Source organism: Hoplias malabaricus, chromosome 1 (genome assembly GCF_029633855.1).
Source record: "Hoplias malabaricus isolate fHopMal1 chromosome 1, fHopMal1.hap1, whole genome shotgun sequence".
NCBI lineage: Eukaryota > Metazoa > Chordata > Actinopteri > Characiformes > Erythrinidae > Hoplias > Hoplias malabaricus.
In genome coordinates this window covers 19,796,785-19,824,669 of record NC_089800.1, presented here as the reverse complement: position 1 = coordinate 19,824,669, position 27,885 = coordinate 19,796,785, and the positions used below count along the sequence as shown (strand labels likewise).

The following is a 27,885-nucleotide window of genomic DNA, read 5'->3' as shown; positions in this document are numbered from 1 at the left end:
TGCATATGTAATATATGTTGCGATTGTTTGGAATCTGTCCCCACCACTTTCTAAAATTTCTAAAAATAGTAGCAGTCATTGCTACCCTCAGTTTCAGGGTGGTACTGTAATACACCTGTTCCTGTGTGTGCTTGTCCTGGTCTGGAATAGACTGTGAAAATGTCACTGACTGTGGATGAAACTGCGGGGGATCTTCCAGTGAGGGACGTTGGTCTGAGAAGTCACATGTCTGTCATGCAAGGTGTGTATACATGTGTGTTTGTGTGTGTTTGCATGTATCAAATTGTCCACAACAGCCATTTTTTCCATTATGGTTTTAAAGTTATATTTGTCCAACACTTAGAACAAGATGTGAGGTCCTGGAAAAGAACACAAGTGCTAAAAATGAAAGGTATATTACATTCTTACAAACACCCTATTAGACAAGGAGTTATTTTATTTATATAATCTTGCACTTCAGATATTATTATGAATAAGAATAATATTCATACTAATTCATAATCTGTTCATTTATTTCCATCTTATTTCTGTTTCTCTCTCCTCCTCTTGTTCTTTCTCCCTTTCAGATCGTCAGCATTTGTTTAAGGTACCACGGGAACAGCTTGAGGATCAATATTTCCGTCTGCAGGAAGAAAACACACTCCTTAAACAGCACACTCGTGTACAAGAGCAGAAGTTACGCAGGTAAAACCCACAAATTGAGCCACACTTTATAATAAGGGTACAGGAACTGATTCAAGGAGGATGAACCCATCTGAACGTAATATGCCCTTGAGCAGGAACAAATGAATAAGATGCACATAACTGTAAGGTTAAAATCATCAGTATTAACTAAGTTCATACTCATGAATGGAGATGAAGGTATTGAACACTTTCTTTGGTACATGAATATATAAAAAGAATGAATGTGTAATGTAAGTATGTGTTTTCATCCACTGTTCCCATGCTCATAGCCTTCTGGCAAAAAAATTCAGATGCATGTGTTTTATGTTAGTGCCATTCTGTCATCTTTTCCAGAATGTTAGTATTTTTCTTCATCCATGTAATAAAATGTACTTTATTTAGGATAACTCAATACTGATTTTTTTAACAAAAAATATTAATGTATATAATCATAATCGTGTTCTCCCCGTGTCCGCGTGGGTTTCCTCCGGGTGCTCCGGTTTCCTCCCACAGTCCAAAAACACACGTTGCAGGTGGATTGGCGACTCGAAAGTGTCCGTAGGTGTGAGTGTGTGAGTGAATGTGTCTGTGTTGCCCTGTGAAGGACTGGCGTCCCCTCCAGGGTGTATTCCCGCCTTGCGCCCAATGATTCCAGGTAGGCTCTGGAACCCCCGCGACCCTAAATTGGATAAGCGGTTACAGATAATGGATGGATAATCATAATCATATAATCTGTTGGAATAGATAATTATTTTATAAACATTAAATCCGCTGGTAATGTCTTTTTTAAATGAACACAGGGAGAACACACCAAACTCCTCACAGACAGTCACAGGGAGCAGGGCTCGAACCCACAACCCCAGGACTCTGACAGTGACACTACCTGTTGTGTCACCATGCCGCCTGAGTATTAATACGCATACAAATAACAGTCATTTTTTAATTCCTCAAACAGGCTCAAGCTTAAAAGACGCAGAGCTTCTGAATGTAAACAAACAAGAGAGAATTATAGATGTTCCCTTTAAGTGTGGATATAAACCACAGAAGAATTTTTAATTTTAAAAGGTTACAACTGAGGTGGGCAATGTTTTCTTTTGTCTATAGAGGCATATGAAGTCTTCTGACAGCTGTGTGTAACTTTGGATAGCATAAGAGTTAGGTACTGCCTAACGTTATTTAACTATAAATGTATTAATGTCGGCATTGCTGACCATTACTGAGCAAACACAGAGGACTCTTCATGGTCCTAAACAAATAGCAACACTTCAGTAAATAAGTTCTTGAACTAAATGGCATGCAGCATAGGGATGACCAATATTAGTAAAATTTCCAAGGCTTTTTCAGTAAAAGGAATATTGAATCTTGATCTGGAAAAAGATTTTTCTCTATTTCTGTCTGTAAGGTTGTCCACTAAGGTGTTAAGGCTGAGATATGGACATTCTTGCTCAGCTAGGCAACGAGAAACTGACACAGAGGACACCATACAGGAGCTGGAGAATCGTGTGGCCACTCTGGAGAGCCAAAAGGAAGCATTGCAGAACAAACTTTGTGTAGCCCAACAGCAGATTCTGGGTCTGACTGGACGATCTCACCATCAATCATGGACTGGTAAGAGCAGTGGGTATGGGTTGAACAATACCTCTGATGTTGTCATTAAAGTGTGTTTTGCTTTTTATATTCTTCTGCTTTTCTCTTTTGCAGGAGCTGCTACCAGAGGATCCCCGCATCTAAGAAACAACCCAGGTGTATATATAGTCATGTCCAATTAAATGATCTTCCAAGTGCATGCATTTACTCCTAGTTAACTTTATATAAACAAAGATGTGGAGCTGGTGTAACGTAGATGATGTTGTCTATGGTGCCTTGACATCATAACAATGTTATAATAAAACAGACAAAATTGGACTCCCCCAACAGAATCACACCTGTTACCATAAATTACATGTTACCAAAAATAATTTCTATGTGTTTCAGGCCTTAGAGTCTAGAGAAAAGGAATATCGTTAGGAAAATGGGATTATCATTTTGGCAGGTGTTATAATACCACTGCCAAAATTCTACACTCTACATAAAATCCTCCCATTGAAGCTACATCAATGTTAATTTTCTGGTGTAATCTGCACAAACAAATAGGATTACAGGGGATTTTGTTTTTACAAAGTATAGGTACTGGACTACTGAAAGTCACTTCCAGAGGGAACATAAAAGCTGCCAAACTAAAAGTCCTCAGCAGACCACCCCCTGCTTGGTATCTGTGAAGATGTCACATATACTTGTATTATAATTACAGTTAGGATCACTTTATTGGCCAAATAATCCCTATTGGTTTGCACACAGAGGAAACTGTTCTCCGCATTTAAAACAATCCGTGTCAATGAAACACACATTTTACACAGACACTAGTTAACACTATGGCGCAGCTCTAGCCACTGTGCCCGGGGAGCAGTTGGGGGTTAGGTTCCCTGACCACAAGGTCACGGCTGAAGTTCTGTCTATCGTTCTCATGAGCAGGTTGACCTCGGATACAGGTCTCAGGAACTTGTATTTCCCTTTTTTGATTACATTGAGTTTAACTTTCCTAAGCCTTCCATCATCGCTTGGGAGGACTCTGGTAACTAAAGCCTTTGGCCAGCTGTTTCTAACTGTTTGGTCATCTTTCAACAGCACAAGGTCGACTACTTTAATGTTTGGTAGCGGCTTCAGCCATTTACGACTCATTTACCAGTCTCTGGATCTGGCGCCAAAAATCTTTTATAACCGGTCTATGTGAGCAGAATTTAACGGTCCTTAATGATATAATCTGCACGTAAAAATATTACTTTATTAATGGAGTCCACATTATTTTTAGAGCACCAGCAGGTGGCGCTCATTACCTGGAAACAGGTGGTCTGTTATTGTAGAACTACAGAGTGCTCCTCTATATGAGTGTGGGTACAAGGTAGGTGTTCCTAATCCAGTTAAAACATGATGGGGTGATTGGAATGACCTCTGCAGACTAAGAGGAAGAATCACTGAGAGGAATTAAGACCCCAAAACAGGAGCCAATCTTCTGGTGCATAACCATAATGTACATTACCCTTGCTGTAAGGAACAGAGTGAGATATTCACCTCTAGTGAAGGTAGAACACCTCAGTATTACTAATACTTTTTTTCTGTCAATTGTAAAGCACCCTTGGGCCCGTGGAATGCTGTTATGTCTGATTTATTAACAGAGTAGAACTCCTTTGTATTTCTTTTCTCTGTTTTCAGCTCGTGCTGTAGATGGAGATGGAGGGGTCAGACAGGCTGGACAAACAGCCCCTGCCCAGCATGCACACAACTCCCTGGAACACACAAGAGGGGAGATTGAGAGATTGTAAGTGTTCATAGCCATTAATGAACAGACACAGACCACAGAGTGTTTACATCTCTATAAATGATCTTAAATTACAGCGGGGAAATTTTGTATTGACCTCACAAACATTTCTCTCAGTAAATATATTTCTGATGGCGCTACTGATATGAAATTCTCACCAGATGTTGGTAACAACCCAAGTACTTCACATATGCATAAAAATCTACACAAATGAGTCCCTAAATTAGGTTATGTGCAATAAAATGGAAAAGGTATTGAACATGCTTACAAAAAATGTATTTTAAAACTTGTGTAAAAGTGTAGAAAACACTATGTGTGTAATGAGAGCTTCAAGAGGAATTCTGTATTGAGAAACTAGTCATCATCGAGGTGTGATTTTGGCCCATTTTTCTTCAAATCTTGAAGGTTCTGGGGGTCTTTTAATGAATTCTGATCTTTATTTCTTTTCATAGATTTATAATTGGATTCAAGTCAGGTGATTGGCTGGGTCATTCTAGTACCTTTACTGTCTTTCTCTGAAACCACTTGAATTTCCTTGACCCATTAACAAAAAACATGGGACATTTTTGTAAATTTGGGTGGCACGGTGGTCACACAGCTCCAGAGACCTGGAGGTTGTGGGTTCGAGTCCAGCTCCGGGTGACTGTCTGTCAGGAGTGTGGTGTGTTCTCCCTGTGTCTGCGTGGGTTTCTTCCGGGTGACTGTCTGTGAGGAGTGTGGTGTGTTCTCCCTGTGTCTGCGTGGGTTTCTTCCGGGTGACTGTCTGTGAGGAGTGTGGTGTGTTCTCCCTGTGTCTGTGTGGGTTTCCTCCGGGAGACTGTCTGTGAGGAGCGTGGTGTGTTCTCCCAGTGTCCACGTGGGTTTCCTCTCACTGTCCAAAAACAAACATTGGTAGGTGGATTGGCGACTCAAAGTGTCCATAAGTCTGAGTGAGTGTGTGTGTGATGATGAGGTTGATGATTCCAGGTTGGCGTGTTTAGTGTTTACTAAATAATCTTATTTATTTTTATGAGCAGCCCCACCTAGAATATATTACACCAGCCGTCACTGCTGTTTAGCTTTAATGAAAATCAAAGAACTGGAATCTACTGATTGTACCTTTACATTTGACTGTTCATGCGTGCTTTTTAGTTGCACAGTATATCACTTCACATGATTTATCATTTTATGTATCTTCTTTATAGCTTATCTCTTGGGTCTTTTCCTGTCTTCTATTCTTTTTTCCTCTCTTCGCAGAACTAGTAATATAGAAACACAGCAAGTGAGGGTAACAGAACTTGAACTGGCAGCTCAATCCCTCAGAGACACCCTTAAAGAGAAGGAGAGAGAAATAGGAGATACAGTAAAAGAGCTCCACAGACAGCAAGTTGACGGACACAGGTAAAACATTGAGATATTTTGTGTTTAAAAAGCCATGTATATAGTAAACTAATGCCTCTTTCACATATGAAATATGGAGAATTTCTAGAAATACTCTGGAGTATCGGGTTCGGAGATGTCCCGGAGTGGTCGCAGCTCACAGCGGGAGATTTTCAGCCTCAGGCGCGCTCTCTCAACGGGAGATGAAACACATGCTTTAGGTGTGAAGCAGCGCTTAGACTGTGCTTGCAGGCATTTCCTGTGCCGTTCTCACATGCACTGACTCTGACTTCAGTCTTTACTAGGGCGTGAGCAGGATAAAGTCTGGGTCACGTTCACACATACAGCTCCTATGGGTAAATGTGCATGTGTGAAAGGGGCATGAGGGTGTATTCAAGGAGATGGCATTAATGTTAAGGCTCACCAGTCAATCATATGAAAGAATCACCTAACCCACTGTAACTGGACTACAGATGGTGTTCCCTGATTTTTCTAGTGATCCAGTATTATACATAATTCATTAAATCATTGCCTTAACACTCTTTGCAGATTCAACATTAAAGATAATGTAGATGTGATTAGACTTCAGAAGCAACTTTCAGACAAAAGCTCAGCACTTTTGGTCGTTCAGGAGAAGTTTGCTGTTTTACAAGAGGTGAGATAGTAGACGATGTTTGTGATCTAATGACTAAAGAATGCAGTAATTGATATATGATTTCTTCATCCCTGTGTGAAATATTTTCCACTTTTTTAACAGGCTTATGAAGCTCAGCTTGAGGAGGTGAGTTTTTAAATAGCAGCTTGTTATAATTTCTTTGTACTGGTGGTCTGGGTTCCTGAGCTGAACATTCCCAAGCCCACCTGATCCTCTCTGCCACTGAGGAAGGTGGTGATCCAGTGAAAGGTGGGGGCTGGCACACTGAGCTGGGTCAGTTTGCTGTTGTGTGGCTGTTCTGGGATTATGAAGGCAGTTCAGAAGTCCAAAAACAAAATCCTAGGATATATTCTTGGCTACTCGAGGTGTTGGAGGGTAAGGTAGAGACCTACTGTTAGTGTCATCCACCAATCTGTTGACCCAGTATGCAAACTGCAGCGGTTCTAGATAGGGTTTGTGATGTCCTTCAAATGAGTGAGCACCACAGAGGTTAAGGCAATGTGTCTGTGGTCATTCAGGCCTGTAACTGGTGTATTTTAGTCTCTTTTAAAAGTGACTACATTATTTTGTGCTCTAAGATCTAAGAAGGTTTGTAAAGTTTGGGCGCATGTTAAAATTAATTTAAAAAATTAAGAATAAATAAATAAACAACCTGTCCGAACTTCCCAATTGTCAAATGGCGCGTTTGGTAGGTGCTCACAGCGGCTCTTGGCGCTTCTAGCATTAATAATGTTAGAAATGTGTTGTGATGCATTTGTTCTTCCACAGAGTCAGAACTCCCTCCATGGGAACCAAGAGGCCCTGTTGGGAAAGGTGCAGGAGTTGGGTGAACAACTGAAAGAGGAAAAACAGAAAGTGCTGATGCTTGAAGGCCAGCTCAGTACTGCCACTCTCTCACTGCAAGGCCTGGAAGAGGTACTGCATTTATGTCCTTTTATCCCAGACACCCTACTTGCATGTGCCCTTAGAGACCACAGGGCCGCAGGTGTTACCCTTTCTGATTTGATGTCAATCAAAGAATTATTGCTAACCTCCCACTATACACACATAGTGTACTCATGAGGACTTCAGCAAGCTCTGCAATGTTGTGGACTTAGTGGTTGTCTCTTCATATATGTGTAGTGTAGTGGAGAAAATGCACATGAGTAAAATGCATTTGGTTATTTAGTAAGTTATCTGGCAAAGTGTAACCATTGGTACTTGGCATGACCCTTAACATTTGACGTGTAAATATAATTCTCATTCTGTACTAGCCACTGAGTAACAATGTCTGTTAGTAATTAAAACACATTTCACTCTCTCAGCTTCAGGAGAGAGTCTCAGACCTAGAAAGGGAGAGAAACCTCCTGAAGGGAAGCTATGATGCTCTTCTGGAAAGGTCAGTGTGTAACGTTTCCATTGTTTTCCCTGCTTTCATTTTTGTATCTTGGTTTTCCTGGAGTTTGTTTTAATGTCTTCATTTGATTTGATTAGACAAGTTTTACTGTCCCACAAGTAAAGACTCAAAACTGCATGTCACACATTAAGAAAGATGCTCCATATTTTCTTGTTTTGCTTTCCATATCTCCTCATGTCCTGTCACTGCTCCTTTGTTTCACCTGTTCTTCACCATGCTTCATTCAATGAATAGAATATATAACCTTCTCCTTTATAAAATCAACATATTTTTTCTATAATCAACTACTTATTTGAGATAATAATATTTAACAGCCTTAATTTGTCTTAAAATATCTTAAATCCATCTCTCCAAGGTCTTAAAAATGCCATGGACAGTAAATATAATTTTGTTTATATCTGATTTTCACAAATTGCATTTCACAGGTTCAAGATTTTTTTATTCAAATTGTGCTACGGTACATACACAGTTTTAAAAAGGTGGCCAGTGCTCCTCTTCAATATGATTGGCCACCCCAGATGTCACCCCAGCATTTCTGCCAAGACATTGGCTTTCAACTTCGCAGTGGAGTGGGTGTTTGACACTTTGCCTTTAAGGGGTTTTTGTCATTGGCGGAACAAGAATCATTTTAAACTCAAACTGCATTACGTGCAAACACTGGGACCCCAACAGGACACAGCTCTTCAGAGGAGCTGCTTGTTGCTCCTCTCATTAAAATAGATTATATTTTCTTTAACCGCTGCATTTTAGTAGTTACCGTGTGGAGTGTTTTTTTTTTTAATTTGTTTTGAAAAGCTGCTACGAACAAAACAAACTGTTCAGCCTCTGTCTTCCTGCTCATGTCCTGCTCAGTCTGTTTTTCATATTAATTAAAAAAGACACCATTTTCACAGAGTTTTGGTGTCCTGCAGTATGTGTTCAACTGTACTGGGATGACTGACAGTGTGACACAAACAGACCCACGTAGAATTATTTTTCACCAGCTGCCACTGCATGTACATACTATCCACATTTATTGATGTTCTTTATTGTTTTCTATCTCAGCACTCTGTATTCCCAGAGCCACAAGGAAGAACTTCAAAACAAGAAAAGAGAGAAGGAGCAATACAAAGAGGAGAAGTGGACAGCAGAATTGCTCCGACTTGAGAAGATGCTGGAAGATGAGAGGAGAGAGAAGGAAATTCTAGAACAAGAAAGAGAAAATCTGAGACAAGCACATGTAAAGACTCTAGAGGAGAGAGATCGGGAAAGGGGTAAGAGATTGGTAGCTCATGAGTAAGCTGTACTATAATATATCAAATAATTTATTGCCAAATATTGATTGGTAATAATAATAGGTATTTTATCACATAGCCTTGACCATTGCCCTCAGAGAGAAACAGCTCTGCACAGAACAGGAGGTGCTACAGCACAGACAGGAAGCAGTATCTCTCCAAGAGCGACTTGACAGAATGACAAATGTAAAAATTACTGACTTGTAAACAAGTGGTATATGATTTTGAATTAAAATGGCGCTGCTTTATGTGTGTTTTAATGTTAATCTTTGTCCTCTTTGCATCTCTTCTGCTTATGTACCAGGAGTTTGATATGAGTGTGGAAGACCTAAGTGAAACTTTGATGCAAATAAAGGTTAGGCTGTTTATGTTGAAGAGCTTCATGTACCATGTACACACTCAGAAATAATGGGGTGGTACTCTCAAAGTTAGTCTTCTGCACCTATAGATAACCTATTTGTATCATACTCCATTACAGTTATGTTTTTAGGTTCCTCTGAGCTTTTAAATTGTAGCATTTTATATTATACAAATCATCCCAATAAGCACATTTTTCACATCAGCCATAACATTATGACCACCTCCTTATTTCTACATTCTCTCATTTTCACTGACCATTGAGGATTACTTTGTAGTTCTAATTACAGTCCAGTTGCTGTGCATATGTTGTTTTCCTCCTTTCACCTTTTTCTTCAATGGTCAGTACCCCCACATGACCACCACAGGGGGGTAGGGGCACCTGTGGTCTGGTGGTGAAGGAAGTAACCGGAAGGTTGCCAGTTTGATACCCAGAGCCGGCAGGTCATGACTGCAGCCCTGAGAATGATCCACCACCCAAGTAATTCTTGTGTGGTGGACCTCTGGGGGCCCTGACATTTGAAGAACAGGGTGAAAGTGAGCAAACACAAAACGCAGAGCAACAGACGGACTACAGATACATTTACAGAGTTTGTTGTTGTTTGTTTCTAACAATGCAGAAGTTCTTCATATATTTAATATATTTTTCTTTCTCTCTCTCTCATATACTCTCAGATATTCAGACTGCAGCAAGAGAGTCAGAAGCAGCTGGGGTTTTTGGTGACTAATGAGAAAGGGTGGGATTTGTCTCGAGAACTGGCTGCTCTGAAGGCCTCTCATGCAGAAACAGTTCTGGAGCTGCAGAAAACCCGAGACCTGCTACTAATGCAACACCGGCTCAGTGGCCACCTGCAGGTAATCAAATACACCCTACTCATCCCAGAGAATAAACTAAATACTACCATGTCTCTGTTGCAGCAATGACAGTAATAACATTCGCATCACAGTAATGTCTCACATTCACCAGGCTGAGTTGAAGAAAGAGGTGGAAAGATCTGAAAAGGAAAGGGAGAAGAAGAGAAAGCATTTGATTGAAAAAGATGAACTATTGAAAAGCAGGGCTCTGCAAATCAGCAGCTTGCAAGGTGAGAGATAATGGTCATTTCATGAACGTTCAATTTCGTTTAACATATAAATGCAGATTGTAGGTATACAGTGACTTTAATTTATTGTGTGCTGCTTTAGAATAGGACTACACTTAATAATAATAGTTTAAAAATTATTTACAATCTTTTTATTAAGTAGTTATTATTCATTCATTCATTTCTTGCCTGTAACTTATCCAGTTCAGAGCGACACACACTCACACATTCACTGGGAGGAAACCAGAGCACCCGGTGGAAACCCACGCACACATGGGGAGAACACACCACACTCCTCACAGACAGTCACCCGGAGAAAACTCACGCAGACACAGAGAGAACACACCACACTCCTCACAGACAGTCACCCGGAGGAAACACATGCAGACAGAGAGAGAACACACCACACTCCTCACAGACAGTCACCCGGAGGAAACCCACACAGACACAGGGAGAACACACCACACTCCTCACAGACGAGACCTGGAGCAGGGCTCAAACCCACAACATCCAGGACCCTGGAGCTGTGACAGAGACACTACCTACTTCTCCACCATGGCACCCCAAATAGTTATTATTTATGTTGTTAATACATTAATAGTCATTAATAATCAGCACATTTCTCTTAATACGTTTAACATTTAAATGAATGAACTCCCAGCAGAGTGTCTTATCATACATTAATGATGAATGAATGAATCAATTAATGTAATAAATTACCTCAACATTGTAACTGCAAAGTGCACCAATATATAAATAAATATATATGTACCTTTATAAATGATAATAATAAATCACTTTTAAAGCTTTGTGTTGTCTATTTTATATCAGCTCAACTTAAACACATCGCCTACAGTCCTAGAAACCACAGTCGGAACATACCACAGCAAAACACTTGGATTGGGGTGGATCAGGAGTTAGTCCAGACAATGGAGGAGGAAACCAGCTTCACCCAACTGCAAGAGGGAGAATCCCTACTTGAAATCCATCTTTTGGGAGCCACTTTCACCCCAGTTGGACTGAGAGTCATGAAACACGACCGAGGGGTGGACAGATTTGGTCACCATGAAATTGTTACATTTTGCACCTATGCTTTCCTAGATTTTGAAACTCACTCAACCCCACTAGTTTCAGGGACCAAGCCAAACTATGGCTTTGCGTCCTCCTATGCCCTTGCTGCTCACGATCTGGCCAGGCTCAAGGCTCAGGGAGCGTTCGTGCATGCTGAATTACATCAAGCACTGGGAGGGGTGAAATTCATAACCAGGGGCAGAGCAAGGATTACCCTGATGGGTGTGCTGCAGCACAAAGGTGAACGGATCAAAGGCAGAACCAACATTACAGGTTAGTGAAATAGCACAGCTACTTTTGTTTTTGTTTTTTTTGTTTGTTTTTACATAAGCATTTAGCGTCTCATTAGACAGCCCCATTCCACATTTAAAACACTGAAAATTCGTATGTAATTTAAACGCTTTTAATTTTACACAGTGTTTTATATTAATGCGCCTTTTCAGTGTTGACAACAATGTAACTGCAGAATCATTTTAAGGTGGGATGGGGAAGAATAAGCTGGCTAATGAGATGCTAACTTCAGCCTTGTGTAGTCTGGCATCTCGCCACACAGCAGCAGGAGATGGCATTCAGCAGCACTTAGTCTTCTCCATGTCAGAAAACTCAATTTAGTGTTGATTATTGTCATATCTCTCTTTGTTATAAGACATTATTGCCAAAGAACATGTTTTATCAGTTATGGTTTCTCCTGAAATCTTTCCTGACAGCCCTTGAGAGGGAGGGAGCTTCGACACCCACTCGCAGCCAGTACTGATGAGTTGGGCTACCTTGTCGAAATGTGCTGCCATAGTATACTTTTATACGTACAGTTTAAATAAAACAGTAGGTAAGACTCTGATAAGCTTAATGTAGTGTATCAGAAAATGTAGCCTACAGAACTATAAACAGGAGATTTGCACTGACCCAAATGCCCTTATTAAGGAAATTCTAAGAGTATTATGGTGGTAAGAAATGGTTTTATAGTCATTTACATTTAATTCGCTGTGTACAGTTTTGGAACACTCAAACAAATAACAGTAATCTAGGATTGTGTAATGCACCAGAGAAAGAAAAACATGAAAACATTAAAAAAAAATGTGGGTCTGAGCATGTGCAGAGCTGCAAAGTAGCACATTTCAACAAGGCAGTAAGTTCTGACGAGTTGTGCTACTGGCGATTCTCTTCTATGAGTTGTCGCTAAGCGTTATACGGACGTTTTTTTAAAACAATTTATTAGAAGGGGTCTGAATGTTGCTAAATCTAGAGACAAAATTGCTTAGTTGCTAAGTCAATATAACATCACAACTTAATAAGCAGACAAGCAAATAAGAAAAAAAAACAGTAGTGTGGCTTCTTTTTCTGCTGAGGGTGCCTCTTTATATATTTATATTGAAATTAGCCATTTGCTGCTATATAAATCAAATATAAATCTGGGATAGTTCACGTTTAAGGGTAATTATTCAGACAATTACAAATACAATACATTTTTCAATCTAATATAATTATTTCCCTCAGAATTATTTGATATCTGAGAGAGATGGGAGCATGAGTATTATTGGTATAAGAAAGACAGTTACAATTTTTGTTATTTTCAGAATAGAACAGCTCTCCCACACATTTCTACCAGCTTTCTTTTTTATGTACAGGAGCTGAAGGGGAAATAATAGGAGCCCTGGATTTCTGTGTCCGTCTGTATCCTTTAGTAGAGCCAAAAGGTATTCGCAAAGACAAAGTCGCAGAGAAAATTACCAACAAGTGGCCCACATACTATGCAATGGACTGGAGGCATGTACAACAAGAGGTAAAAACCTAGCTTGGCTCTAGAATTTCATTTTAAAATGGAGTGCTAGAAATGAATGATTCTGGATAATCTTTTGTGTGTTTGTTTCAAATGTGTCTAAAGCTGACTATAGAGTGTTTTTGTGGACATGGAATCCAAATTAATCTCTTTGTTCATAAAATATTAGCATTAAATATATAAAAATATTAATATAAAAATATATAAAAAGCTTAGACTCAGTTTGAGTTTAGTAAACTTGTGCTGTACTGATTAAAATGACTCAATGGACGTGCTTAGTTTTAACCAGTGTTCTTGCACTTTACAGACCCAGGAGTTATTTGAGCATGGCGTAGGGACACCTAACGAGTTGGTGGTGGTAATTGAACGTTGTGTGGGACTCAGCACACGTTGGACAGGCCTTCTTCCAGATTCTCATTTAACTTATCGCTTTTATGATCTACCTCCTCATTCCACAGCCACAGTACTGGGCTGTGCAGACCCTGTGTTCGCAGACACTACTGTCTACCCACTAGCAGTCACAGCAGATCTTATAGAGTACCTGAAAGTGGGCAGCCTATGGGTCTATGTGTTTGATGACAGTGAAGACCAAGCTCCTTATACTTACATGGCCAAGACACCAGTCCCGCTCCAGGCCCTGGCAACTGGTAGACCAATCAAAGGTAAGGAAAAAAAAACAGAGGAGACATGTTTCTATGTATTTAACTCATTAAATGAAAGAAAGGAACCGAAAATGGACCATTGAATGACTTTTGTACCATTTGTTTTTGTGGACATGATTCTGAAGTACACTGGTCACTAGGGCTGGGTGGCATAACGTATACCGTGGTATTTAAAAATGTGGATAGTATCACAAAATGAGGATGGTATTTATGATGTGTGTATGGTCTGTCAAATGTCTGTTCTGTGTCTTTGAGTACACCACCAAAAAGTTAATTTATGTTCATTTAAGAGAGCCACAGGGAGGGGGCGCTTTGGGAACTCAATGACTTGTGATGTCACAGAAACCAGGCTTGTGTTTTTCTCCACCCATTTTTAGACCTTGTTGAGAGACAAAAAAAGAGTAATGATACTTATGGATGTCAGGTCATGTGTGTGCTTGTTTGGATAAGTGAATTATATTAAATCTTTTGTATCTACCAGGTGATTATATCCTGAGGGACCCTGCTGGGGAGGCTAGAGGCACCGTGAGGGTGCAACTTCATTGGCGGTACCCATACAAATTGCCAGAAGCTTCTTCTAGACCTAGAAGAAAGGAGAGAACCGAGCATGAAGTAGAAAGACAGAGGAAGACCGAAAACAGAATAGAAATCAGAACGGAAGTCTTACAGAGACCAGTTGCTAAACCAAGGGTGTGTTACCATATTTGTGAACATGAGGATAGGTTGTCATTATTGGTATAATTTACACTTTAAAATGCATTAATTATTTCTGAGAAAATTCACAGGAAAATTAGATCCATTCAGTATGTGGATGCAGTAACTGCATTGAAAAGGTTCAATGTACACAGGGCTTACATTACATCATAACAATTGCCAAAAGTAGCTGATTGTTACCAATTATGTACAACTCCATTTCCAAATCATTTGGGACACTAAGCAAACTATAAATACAAACAGAATGCACTGGTGTAATTGTATGTAATGTTATTAAATGAATATAGAGCAGGTTAACTGGCAAAAAGTCATTGACATGACTGGGTTTAAAAAGAGTGCCTCTGGGAGGCCATATCTGTCAGAAGTAAAGATGGGGAAGTGTGCCCTGTGAAGGACTGGTGCCCCCTCCAGGGTGTGTTACCGCCTTGCGCCCAGTGATTCCTGGTAGATTCCGGACGCTGAACTGAATAAGCGTTTACACACAATAATAAATATTGTTTTCTGATGCGACACTCACCCCAAATCTGTTGTCCTGAATTTCACTCATTCTCATCTGGTCCCCGAAGCCAAAATATGTGTGAAATATGCTACAGATTGATATGGATCAGTTTGTATATTTTTCTCATATTAGATCAAAATGCTCATTGTTAAAATAAAATTTTTGTTAAAAAAACAACAACAACAAACATAACAACAGAGCAGACCGGAACAGCACTAAAGCTCTGATTCTAGAATTACCCCTGATAGGGTTTAAATGATTTGCATATCATTGCATTTGGTTTTTATTTACATCGTGCATAATGTGTCAGCTTTCTTTGGAATTGAGGCTCTATTATTGCATTGTAACAAGTAGCAGAGTAGATATCAGCCAATTATTCTTAATCTCATTTTTTAATGGTGCATTTTTTTCAGGACCTTCGTAAAAAGCTCATTTTTTGCCAGCGTGTCTATTCTGGTGTATACAGTATATCAGTTACAGTCTGTTCAGAAATCATAGAAAAAGTGTTATGATAGACAGTGTGTTTTATGATGGTAGACTGGGGTTTGATTCCTTGGCCTGGCTGCTAAACAGCACTCATGAAAATCGTCGATGCAGACGTCTAACACTAAACTCACTTTGGAGTGATACACGGCTAAAACTAATCAGCTCCAAAATGTTTTAATGCTCTGTTTTTGCCATATCTTTACTTCTATGTTTGCCTGCATAGCTTTTGTATTAGTGCAATATGTAAGAAAGCACAGCTGTGTTTAAAAGTAGAATAGTAATGTAACAGTACATTACTACAGTACAGTAATATTTTTTTATATTTTTATTGCACATTGTTTCAGAAGCTGAGTCCTTATAAAGAAGAACGAGACCAGGTAAAGTTCATATTACACTCTAAGTACAAATACACACGTTTACCTAGTAAACTGCTTTCTTTTAAAAGTGTTCTTTAAAAGATTCATGTCTGAAGATCATGTTTTCTTTAACATTCTACCTTTTTTTAGCAACTGCCCCACACCCCGCCAGTCAAAATAAACTGATCTCAGAGCAACCACCATTGCAAAATCATTCATTCATACATCTGTAACCGCTTATCCAATTCAGGGTCACGGCAGGTCCAGAGCCTACCTGGAATCATTGGGCGCAAGGTGGGAATACACCCTGGAGGGGGCACCAGTCCTTCACAGGGCAACACAGACACACTTTTGAGTCGCCAATCCACCTACCAACGTGTGTTTTTGGACTGTGGGAGGAAACCGGAGCCCCCGGAGGAAACCCACACGGACACGGGGAGAACACACCAACTCCTCACAGACAGTCACCCGGAGGAAACCCACATATACACAGGGAGAACACACCACACTCCTCACAGACAGTCACCCGGAGCGGCAATCGAACCTACAACCTCCAGGCCCCTGGAGCTGTGTGACTGCGACACTACCTGCTGCGCTCAAGTGTTTTCTTAAGCCTCCAATCTTTCTCTGATCATTTGGTCACTGGTAATATCAAGCAGTCAGCAAAGATCAGGACATTATTCAAGTTCCCAAATGAGAGATAGAAATGGCAATGCTTTGGGAAAAATGAAATCTGAACATTACAGTCAAGCTTTCTTTATTTTCTCTTTTACAGGAAATTAAAGCAACTGAACATGAAAAGGAGGAGGGAGAGAAAGACAAACCTCCGTCTAGGAGTGTGACAGGTCAGAAATATGTGCTTTATGAAATTTTATGGATGGAATAAAAGGTTTAAATATTTTTTGTAATGCCGAGACAACGTTCAAAATTGTAACTTTGCAGTATATCCGCCCCCTACAAAAAAAAACCTTTCTCTTGATCCACTCATCAATATACAACACATTATTTTAAACTGTTTCCTATACATTACATGAATAGACAAAATTCTATACAAATTTGGTATAGGCATTTTTGTGCTGTGCCAAATAACATTACAAGCCAAAATTTCCTAAAAAAGTCATTAAAAAAACTAATTTAATTCACGCCAAAATTTATTTAACAGAAATCGACAAAGAAAATGTTTTTATTGTTTTCAGTGATTAACCATCATGCTACTGTGATGGACATAGCCACATGGGCTCAGGGGACATTGGAAAAGCATTGTCACATAACACACAACTGCATCAAGAAATGCTAACTAAATATGTATTATGCAAATATGAATCCATAATTGATTTGGCGCAGCAATGCAGGTGATGGTCAGAAGTTAATTTGTCATTTTTTACCATTTTATATTTCCTTATTTTTTGCTGTACATTTTGCCTTTTTAGTTGTAATTTTGTGATTGACTTATTTTAATGTTTTGTCAATCACATATAGAACCCTTTTAGCTTTACTTTGATATTTTTGAAAAGTGCTATATAAATAAAGTTTAATTGATTGTTAGATCGAAACTACAGTAAAGTTTATCAGTGAAAACAAATGAAAATATACATATTCAAGTAATTTAACAAATTAGAGTTTTAGTTTTCACTAAAAATGTATTTTTCTTTTGTGACCTATAGCCTCGCCAGCTCGAGAGGACAGTGACAGCATGGAGTCTGAAAAGTCAAGTGCTTCAAGTGGCAGTGATATCGTTATAATACCTCTGCAGCCAAAAACGTTCAGAAAGGTATACAAGACTTGTGAGAGTATTTTAAAGAAAAGTATATGCAACTAAAACGATCGGTTGTTCATATTTATTAGGATAATGTAAAAGAGCCCTTATCTAGCTATGGCAACGAAAAAAGTAAAATGAGCTGTTTAGCTAAATACAAATAGCATTTAAATATAAATATATGAATGCTAACTAGAAACTGCAGTAATATATGCAGTGAGTTTGTTAGACACAGAAATGACATGAGTTTACATATATATAGGGCTGAGGGAAGGAGTCGGTTATGGTCACACTCCCAAAATTATGTTAACTTCAAGTATTACGTTGGATTTCCTTCCTACTTTCTCAACACAGAGTCAATATAATCCAAAGTGTTAAAATTACACATATATACATTGACTTAGATATAGATCATAGAATTCCTTTCTGTTTTGTCTTTCAGGACGACAGGCTTAGAGTGGAGATCATGTCACTTTTGTTGGACCCGTCCTCAAGTGTTGCCAGGGACCGGTCAGTGCAGCAAGTCTATGTGGAATACCGCCTCTTGGGTGTTCCCATGGAAGCCACAGAGACTCCTATGTCTCTGAGAAAACCAACAGAGGGGGAGGAAATACATTACAACTTTTCTAGAGGTTGGTCCACTGTTGTAAAATTTGTATGCAAATTTGCAATGTTTTAAGTCCCAAATCTAAAGTAAAAAAAAATATCTAAGTAATTAGGTCACTAAATACTCTGCATTTGTCTGACACACACACATACACACACACACACACACACACACACACACACACACACACACTGGCACCAGTGTCCGTAATGAACCATAATCCTTTAAACATGCTTTCTTGATCATAAAACTAAAAATTATTGGATTTTTTTTATTGAAGAATTTGCTTAAAAATAAAATGCATATTTGGCTGCATCCACTGTGTCCACTCACAATGCAAACCCTACACAAAAGCCTGAGATACTTAATCTTTCATTAAGAATTTTCAAAGGCTGAGAGGTAAGTTCAGAATATTCTGACCTTTTTTCTCTAAATACTCTGATTTCTTTTTCTCAAAATATTCTCACTTTTATTTCTTGAAATATTCTGACTTTATTCTCTAAATAGTCCGACTTTGTTCTGACTTCCAAGGCCCCCCCTTGTAGCCCATAATGGGACGCTTTTGGTCATAACTGTCTTTGCATCCCTTTTTGCTCTTTTTCAGTCTCTGGTGTGAATGTGACAAATGTATCCTGATAATAATACATAGTGTATAATAATATTGCCCACCAATATTTGATATAACATGACAGGACATTCAGAACAATGCAGTGACAAGGATAATAGACAACTGGTTCATGTATTATGGTGTCATTTATTGGTTCATTTTTATGGTATGAGGAAAAATAAACAAGAACATATTTCATTATGTTTCTTTTTTTAATCTCTGTCTCTCTTTTCCAGTCATACATGTGGACACAATAGAGGCGATTCCGTTAAGGCACTACCTCTACGCTATGCTAGAAGGAACTGATCCTAACCAGGGAAGGTAAACAGTGAATGAGACAAAGACACTGTGAGACAAAGTCAAACAAAAAATAAAGCACAGCCTCAAAGTCTCTGATAGTGATAAGGGGACTGAGAGGCTGATATGCAATGCAATTAAAACAGAGATTATTTTCACAACAAACAAAATCTCATTAAAGTATCATCCACTTTTACTGTCTTTGCTCAATCAGGTTAAGGTTCACTGTTGTGAGTGAACCACTGAATGAAGATGATGAGTGTGAAGATGTTGGCCAAGCCTACCTGGACTTGCAGGAAATTCTGCTTACAGGCAGTGACATAATTGAACGGCAAATTGACAGTAAGTTGGTGTTATCTTTTATATTAGAGTTCACTATGGCACTATACTGTCAAGGTAAAGGCTCATGGAAAAATACATTCTTTCTCTTTATTTCTCATAGTTGTCAGTATAGATGATGAACAAGAAGTTCTGGGGAAACTGAGAGTGTCTCTGGAGGCTGCTCAAGTTTTAACTGGAATCTATAGGGAGTACCAAGCCCATAAAAAGAAGACGGAGACAGACAGAGACACAGAGGAAGAAGTAGAGGAAAAACTTTAAAATACAAAGGAATGCATGTGAATGATTTCTGAAAACCTTGAAACTGAAATGGGAAGAATTTTATTATTCAAATTTAATTAAAATATAATTATGTTTTTGGAGCGTGGGAGGAAACCCACACAGACACAAGGAGAACACACCAAACTCCTCACAGACAGTAACCTGGTGCGGGGCTCGAACCCACAACCTCCAGGACCAAAGACAGTGGACAGTCTGTGGACACTGTTTAAAAACTTGAACAGCACTGAGGTGGTGGTGTGTTCATTTATATATATCTTTTTTTATATATTTCTTCACAGCATTTTACCTATTTTGAAAAGCCGTGTTGAATATGTTGTGTACAGCATGTTGAAAAGGGTTGCCAGTTTTTGTGGAGAGCAGTGTAAAAAAATCTCAATAAGCAGGATGCCTCTGTGAAAAAAAGTTATTGAAATATATCAATTTCAATTAAAATATTGAAATATAAAACATTTGTCTAAATGTTATTAATCTGTGATGCAAACATGTGCATCGGTGAGATCCTGTGATTTTCCTTCTCTAAGCCCCCTCCTCGCACAAAATCAGGCTGCAGTTGTGTTCATCTTCTTAGTAGCAGTAATGCAGAGCCTTTCTAAATATCTGATTTTGAAAAAATCAATAGTATGCTTAATTCTTAAAGCAAACATCAGGATTGGACATATCCACAGTTTGAAGGACAGCTGCTATTCTCACATGATACATGTTTTTTCTTTGGACAGCAATGATTTGCTTTGACATTTCTGTTCATGATGGCAGTTAATGTTGAAAAGCATAATCTCTGACGTTGCATTTTCATTGTCCTAATGGTCTGACTCTGACACATAAAAAAAAATCATTATTAATATAGTTATATTAATACTAATAAGAGTGTTAGTGTGAATATAATGGGAGCCCTTTTAAGGTGGCAGGGTTTTTAGGACATTGATTTATTTGTCGTGGCCATTTTGGAAGTCTGAATAAAATTACAATGTTTAAATGTTTAAATGTTTTTTTTTTTGGTGGTCAAAATATTTTGAATGTACTTTAAGGTTTTAATGTTTATTTGAAAGGGTCATTTATTTAATGTGGAAGTCTAAATAAATGTTCAGATTTAGAAGTGAAGTGGTGGTCAAAATATATCGCCCATGTTTTAAGGTTTATTTGAAGTGGTCACTTATTTAAGGTGAAAATCCAAAGGACATTTTTCCATGTGGATTGTTTTTTTTAAAAGTGCCATTCAAAATATCTTGGCTGTCTTTACCTTTTTAAGGGTTATCTGAAGTGGTCATTTATTGTGGGAGTTTAAATAATTTTTTTTTAGCCTTTTTTATGTAGATTTTTTATGTAATTTTTTAAGTTGGCAAGATTTTAAGGGTGGTATTGGATTGTATTTTCTACAACTTTAAATGTATAACTGTGAAGCAGTGTGTAAGCTAAAATGTACCAAATATAGCAACAATGTTAGCAATATTTGACAAGCCACATTCTAAGTTTCTTCACAAACTTCCCTCCTCCAGTTTTACAGTGAAATATTGGGTTTTAAAAATGTGCACATGATTGTGTTACATCACTGCAGATTGTTCTCATTACTCTGATGTCTGTAAAGTTACTCAGAATCTTCAATCTCAAATAATGAGGGGAAGAGAAAAGTGGGATAGAGTGAAGGAAAGGGGAGAGAGAAGGGGGGGGGATACAGGAAAGGAGAAGGGGAAGCAAGAGAGAGAGAGAGAGAGAGAGAGAGAGAATGGTATAGGGAAGGGGAGGGCGAGAGTTGTGTAATCTTTCTCTCAAATCTGTTTTTCTCTAAATTCCTGGAAGTGATTCGGGTGTTGGCGGAGCGTACTGAACTCTGCACTGTGTTGAGTTCTAGGTCAGTTCTAAGCTGGTTCTAGTTGTGCTGCAGTGAGGGAACATGGCTGTGCTCCTGCTGTTGGTGCTGTTGTCGGCTGCAGAGCTGAGTCGCTGTGGGGCGGAGGACCAGGGAGTTCCAGAACTTTACAGAGAGGGAACAGAACTCGCTCTGGACCAGGTCCACTCTCACAGCGGGGTCCAAATACACTTCCGGTTCTTCAAAACAATCAGCACCTCAGAGATTGACGTGAGAACCATTCTCTTTATCTTAACCACTTCTTATCTCTTCTTTTAATGTTTATCTACCATAAATAAAACAGGCTGTGGTTCTTGGGCAGGTTCTGAATGAGGTTCTAAAGCAGGCTGTGGTTCTAGGGCAGGTTATGAGTGAAGTTCTTAAGCAGGCTGTGGTTCTAGGGCAGGTTCTGAGTGAAGTTCTAAAGCAGGCTGTGGTTCTAGGGCAGGTTCTGAGTGAAGTTCTAAAACAGGCTGTAATTCTAGGGCAGGTTCTGAGTGAATTTCTAATGCAGACAGTGGATCTAGGGTGAGATTTGGGTTAAGTTCTACAACAGGTTGTAGTTCTAGGGCAGGTCCTGAGTGTAGTACTAAAGCAGGGTGTGGATCTAGGGCAGGTTCTATGTGTAGATCTAAAGCAGGCTGTGGTTCTAGACGAGTTCTGAGTGAAGTTCTAAAGCAGGCTGTGGTTCTAGGGCGGGTTTGGAGGGAAGTTCCTGTTCCATAATTTTCTTCTGAAACCGACCAAATGTCCGAAAGGAACCCGAGACATGGATCTGACAAAATGTGCTTTCAGAACTGACCGTGTGAGTATGTTTCGCATTTTACACTGTTTTTAGTGTCATTATTTTTTGCTGTTGTAATTGTTGTTCTTTATTGTTGTAATTGCTGTTGTTTATTGTTGTAATTGTTGTTGTCGTTGTACAGCCAATGATCGACTGTGCAATGTGTTATAAAACCTTTAATGGAGTGATTGAGAAAATCCCAAAGCCATACGTCCACTGTGTCCACAAACCCGCCCTCACCAAGGTCAGTCTCTCTCTCTCTCTCTCTCTCTCTCTCACACACACACACACACACACACACTCACAAAACCTTTCACTCTCAATGTGTGTTGTGTGTGTAGTCAGTGTTGTTTTTTCTTTCGATTGTTGGTATTGTGTGTGGTTTGTGTTGTGATTTTGTTTTTATTCTGTTGATTGTATATTGTGTCTGCTGTGATTGTGTTTTCATTCTGTGTTGATTGTGTGTTGTGTCTGTGAGTGTGTGGACCAAGCCACTGGAATACATCGCGTTGCAGTGCCGGTCCCAAAAGCCTGGACTGATCCACTGTGGTGATCTCAGACGAGAGCAGTAGAAAGAAGAAGATTGTGTGTTGTGTCTGTTGTGATTGTGTTTTTATTCTGTGTTGATTGTTGATTGTGTTGTGTCTGTTGCAATTGTGTGTTGTGATTGTTTTTATTCTGTGTTGAGTGTGTTGTGTACGTGTTGATTCTCTGATTGTTCTATTCTGTGTTGTGATTTTATTTTGTGTTGTGTGTTGTGATTGTGGTGTTTATTGTTTTTTTTTTTGCTTTGATTTTGTTTTGTTTTGTTTGTAGTGGTTGTGTAATAATTGTGCGTGTGTGTGTGTGTGTTGCAGGGTATGATTGCTCAGAGGACACAGACGTGTCAGAATGTGAGTTACAGCAGTGGAGCTGCGTCTGTTCTCCTAGTAAAGAGCCCAGAGTAACTCTTCAGCACCATCTGGAACATTTTATCTCCCACTTCCTCTCTCTCCCTCTGTAACCCACTGTCTCTGAAACCCACTGAGTCTGCACCCCACTGAGTCTCTGTGTCCCTCTGTCTCTGTCTCCCACTGAGTGTGTCCCTCTGTTCGGATCCAAACTCTGGGAATCTGATGATGTCTCTGTACTGAGCCCAGATCTGTGTTCAGAGATGTTCCATGTTCTAAAGCAGTAAAACATTAAGACTGTGTTTCTGAATCTTAAACAATGTTTAGAGAATCTTAAGCAACACGCCACTCTTTGAAAATCACAGGCTTTTAAGTGTTTTACACGACAGAACCGAAATATCCACGTGTCTTATATTGAAGGAGAGCCACTGGCCGATGTGGGACCTGGGCGACCTCCTGTGGTCATGTGCTTTTACTACACCGTTGATGAATTCCTAATAGCGAGAGAAGCTGTTGTTCTGTAATGTCTCATCTTCCTTTCAGCTCTGCTCCTGATTATCGCTGTTATATTTATCGCTGTTATATTATTTGTGTCTGTTTGTAGAGATTGATTAAATTAAACACAAATTAGTGCAACAAAGTCGGTGTACAATAATAAACGGTTTAATAACGGACACATTTTACGATGAATAAAAATAATTTGAAAATGAAAACGCAGCACCTTGGTTGTAATTACAGATCAGACGCACACTCCTCTCGTGAACACTTTCTCATGGCGGAGTTTCTGCTTTGTGTTACAGTCTTGTGTCCAGTTTCTGTTTCCTCTTTGGCTCCTGATGCGACGTTGGCATCTGAAACTAGGAGTGATTTTATTGCAGACGGACACCAAAACTTACCATGGGCTCAAAATCAGAATAAGTAGAGATTAGAACATAATACAAAAGTTTGCCCACGGAAGGGGTTAAAGTTGTACTGTAGCCAGCCACCAGAGGGCGACAGAGATTGTAAACGTTTGTTTATGAGGCGCCGACTGAGGCCAGCGTTTTTCTCGCTTTTTATGGAAACGATCATATTTTAGACACAAACTAAGATTAAGTTGTTAAAACATAAATAAACACAGGTCTTGTTTCTCTGCATTCACACACACGTCTCACATTTTGCTAAATATTGATTTGGAGTGGGACATTGACGAGAATTACTTGGGGATCAATGCACCCAATTATCAATAAATCTAATGATTTTGAACGATTTAAACTCCAAACAGCATCGTTATCATTTCTCTAATTCCTCCACAGGTCCCTGCGTGAGAGCGGGACAGCGCTGTGGTGGACGCAGTGGGACAGCATTCCTTTATCAGTAATCAAGATGAAAAACAAAGAACGAGTTCCAATATCGTCAAGAACCCAAGAGCAGTGATGTAATCCGCGTCTTTTAAACTGAGGACATTGATAAGTCTTTTATTAATAAGAGTCACATCACTGGACCCTTAACTCCCTTTATTGAGTGCCAGATAATGAATTAAGAGGGTTCTCAACGTTAAACACATTAACAGATCTGGACAGAGCCTTCTGTCGGAACTCTGTGCACATCGTCGTGTTTGTGCTCGTTTTCTGAAAGCTGGAAGAAACAGAGCAAGACCATTGGACAGTGTGGGGTCAGCTCCATCCTCACTCACAGGTGACTGCGTGAATCCCCAAGCTCAGTGTGTGTGTGTGTGTGTGTGTGTGTGTGTGTGTTGATGTGGAGGGGGCACTGGACATTGCACCTGTGGTTAATTTCTCTAATTGGAGATATTAGTGAGGTTTGTCCGTTCACACCCTCACCATGTCCGTTGTTGTAAGAAGGGTTTAATGCGCCCTCTAGTGGATGTGTTACTTAATGTCTAAGTTAAGTTGGTGTGTTTGGATTTTTTCACTGTTTGGAATCATTAAACTCATCATTTATCAGCATGAATGAATTACGCCTCAAGGTGTGTCACACTCATTGTGTGAGAGACTAGTGATGCTTGTTATAATAATTATATGCATGTTTACAGAGTTTAAGGTATTAAATGCAAGAAATAGTGAAAAAAAAAAAAACTTTCGTTAGGCCTCAGGAACCTCACTGCGGCCTCATCCTCTCACAGCCTCACTTTTCTGAAAACGCTTTTTATTTGAATAAAGACACAACACTAGAAATGTGAAGATAGAACATAAACACGGACGAATGCGTACACAGGTCATTTCATACGCAATGAGTGGCAACACAGACAAAACCAATCAAATTCAGCACAACAGGACACGCCTGTGAGTTCATGATCACATGACCACTGTGTGGGCGTGGCCAGAGGAACAGAGACGAAACAACAGGACTACAGTGGACAAAAACAATAATGCAGGGTAGGAGGCAGTGGGAGGTCTCGCAGTTAAAAATGTGTCAGATGAACTGCTGCAGCGCCCCCTGCTGACTGTAAGTTGTAGTTGTGGTGTGTTAGTGTTTTATCAGTTCTGAGCGATTAAATAATTTATCATTTGCTTAAATTAAGAATTACAGTATAGAAAGAATCCGTGCAGCACACACACAGTCTTCACTTTCTGAACTGAAAAGAGTGTTAAACATTGAATTTGTCCTCATCAGTTTAAAAATGAGTAAAACTGTGTCTCACTCACAGTCCCACGGCTGAGGGAGGAGCTCCTTCATTCATGGTGACTTTTAAAAAAAAAAATAATAAAAAAATGACGGGACTTAGAGCTTACACCTTTTCTTCACCATCTTTGAGAACTTTAGTCATCTGATAGGAAATGTTAGAGAGGGAGAGTTTTCTGACTTGATTTAAGCTCTGCCCAGTGTGGGCAGGTCCAGTAGAACTACCCACTGTTGACACGTTCTGCCCTTTTGAGTGGGTGAGGCAAACTGGACAGCCCGAATTTATCTAGTTCTCTGCTCCTTGAGGTCATTGCACCAATCCCCTGAAAGAAGAGTAGAGTCAGTCTCAATTTTAGTCACCATCATTGAGAAACCTTGTTGGTTCTCTGAAGCCAAAAGCACCCTGTGCCGAAGGCGAGCGGAGCGAAGCCGGACTCAGGCGGGTTCGGAGCGGGGCCCTAGGGCCCCCTCAGACCGGTGCCGAAGGCAACAAATGTGTATTACTCTGTGAATTTCACAAGACTTTCAATTTGTGGTTCAATCCCTTTGATTGCTTCTTCATTCAAAGGATACTGAGGCTTCCATGGAGGTTTTGTTCCTAGTCAGAGTTCAACTTTCAGTGGTTGAGCTGACTTCACAAATCCAATGTCAGTGCTATGTTGTGACCATAAACATTTTGGAACATATCACAGTATTTCCTCTTTCAGAGAGTTTGAATCCATCTTCGCATTGCCAAGTGACTCATGTGTCGTCCTGACGACTTGTGGCTGTCCTGGTCCTTGAGCAGTAATCATAATCTTAATAAATCGCTGGTCTTCTCTCCTCCAGATGGAAAGATTCTCTTTCAGTGGTTTGAAGACATCTTTTTCTGCTTCTGCCATCATTTCACCTATTTGTTTCTGCTCACAGTCCTCAGACATCAGCAAAGTCACATGTGGTACACTTTTTCCAATATCAAACTCTTTATGCAAATAATTTTTGTCTATCTTCATAGCAGCTCCTTGTGGTCCCAAAATTATGCAACAAGAGCGTAATTCAACTTGCTTTGATAGATGACTCAACCATTGTTCTTCATCTGATTGTTCAGCATCCTTAAAGTATTTCAGAGGATCCCTTACTCTTCTATCCATCATCACTGTCTTCATTCTCTGTTTCATCAGAACTTAAATCTCTTGAGTCCTCTTTCCTTCTACTCGCATCTCCTCTTTTTTCTGCTTTAGCCAGTATTTGTCTGATGGCTGGGTCATATCCACCCATGACCTCCTCCTGCTCACTCAGATCCTCATCTCCAACGGTCCTCCTTCTCATTCTCAGGTCACCTCTAGTCTGCAGACATCGAGTTCTCTTCTTGCTTTTGGAACCTGGATACAGTTTTATCGTTGTTTCTGCTGGTCCAGTATCAATGATACATTCATCTTCATCTTGAATGTGATAATGTGAAACCTACAGCTAAGCTTAAATCAGAAACCCCTTTCCAAACAATAATTTGTCATAAACCTCAATTATAACTCTTAATGGAATTATAATCAAATAAGCATTATCTTAAAAAAAGGAACAACCTGTTGCCAAGCTTTCTTTGAAAAAGTACTGTACTGTCATGTACTGTAGCACAAATAATGGACTAAATGCAAATAGATAAACAAATCAATGAATTTCTAATTATTACTTTTTAATAATGAGACCTATTATTGATTAAACCTAAATGTATTAATGCAAGTGTTTGTGAAAGGTAGTTTGTGGATAAACTAGTTTGTGCTCTGGGTAACTTCAAACTTCAACCCCCTTTTTGGCCAGCTCCTCTTCTCACACTCCACAGGATAAGAGAAACAGACAAATAGAAGTTTAATACATTGAGCTTAGTTTTTTGATAATTAAACATTCAATATGATTGTTTGTATTTTATTTACCAATAATGAGTTCATTCATAACATGTTTTATCCTTCATTCAATATTTGATTATTCTACATGTAAAACAACTCCAACAAGTGTCTACATTGGCTTAAGGCCTGAATGACCTTTTTATTAACATGCCTGAGAAAGGGTCTAAAGAGATTGATGGCAAGTCCGTCCTCAATAAAGCTTTCTTTTAACATTTGGTTTTGCTTTCCCAGTTAAACATAAATGTCACATACCATTTTTATGGTCACTA

At 39.4% G+C, this 27,885-nt stretch overlaps 2 protein-coding genes across 2 annotated transcripts; both read left to right on the top strand.

The window, feature by feature from the left end:
• Nucleotides 1–112: 112 nt before the first annotated feature.
• Nucleotides 113–19,573, top strand: rpgrip1 (RPGR interacting protein 1). Its single transcript, XM_066674470.1, has 26 exons — nt 113–241; nt 344–391; nt 567–684; nt 2,066–2,271; nt 3,913–4,021; nt 5,240–5,398; nt 5,927–6,032; nt 6,135–6,158; nt 6,801–6,947; nt 7,337–7,410; nt 8,473–8,681; nt 8,782–8,888; nt 9,007–9,057; nt 9,735–9,914; nt 10,027–10,144; nt 10,973–11,485; nt 12,838–12,992; nt 13,297–13,651; nt 14,133–14,341; nt 15,695–15,727; nt 16,482–16,551; nt 17,380–17,477; nt 17,905–18,094; nt 18,913–18,997; nt 19,188–19,315; nt 19,416–19,573. Exons 1-26 carry the CDS (start codon nt 160–162, stop codon nt 19,571–19,573), a joined length of 3,732 nt encoding a protein of 1,243 aa, XP_066530567.1. The 5' UTR covers nt 113–159.
• Nucleotides 19,574–21,336: 1,763 nt separating this feature from the next.
• LOC136705277 (retinoic acid receptor responder protein 2-like) lies at nt 21,337–25,028 on the top strand. The gene is made up of 4 exons (XM_066678712.1): nt 21,337–21,668; nt 22,132–22,242; nt 22,364–22,465; nt 23,079–25,028. The coding sequence occupies exons 1-4, from the start codon at nt 21,483–21,485 to the stop codon at nt 23,166–23,168; spliced, it is 489 nt and encodes a 162-aa protein (XP_066534809.1). The 5' UTR covers nt 21,337–21,482; the 3' UTR covers nt 23,169–25,028.
• Nucleotides 25,029–27,885: the final 2,857 nt, after the last annotated feature.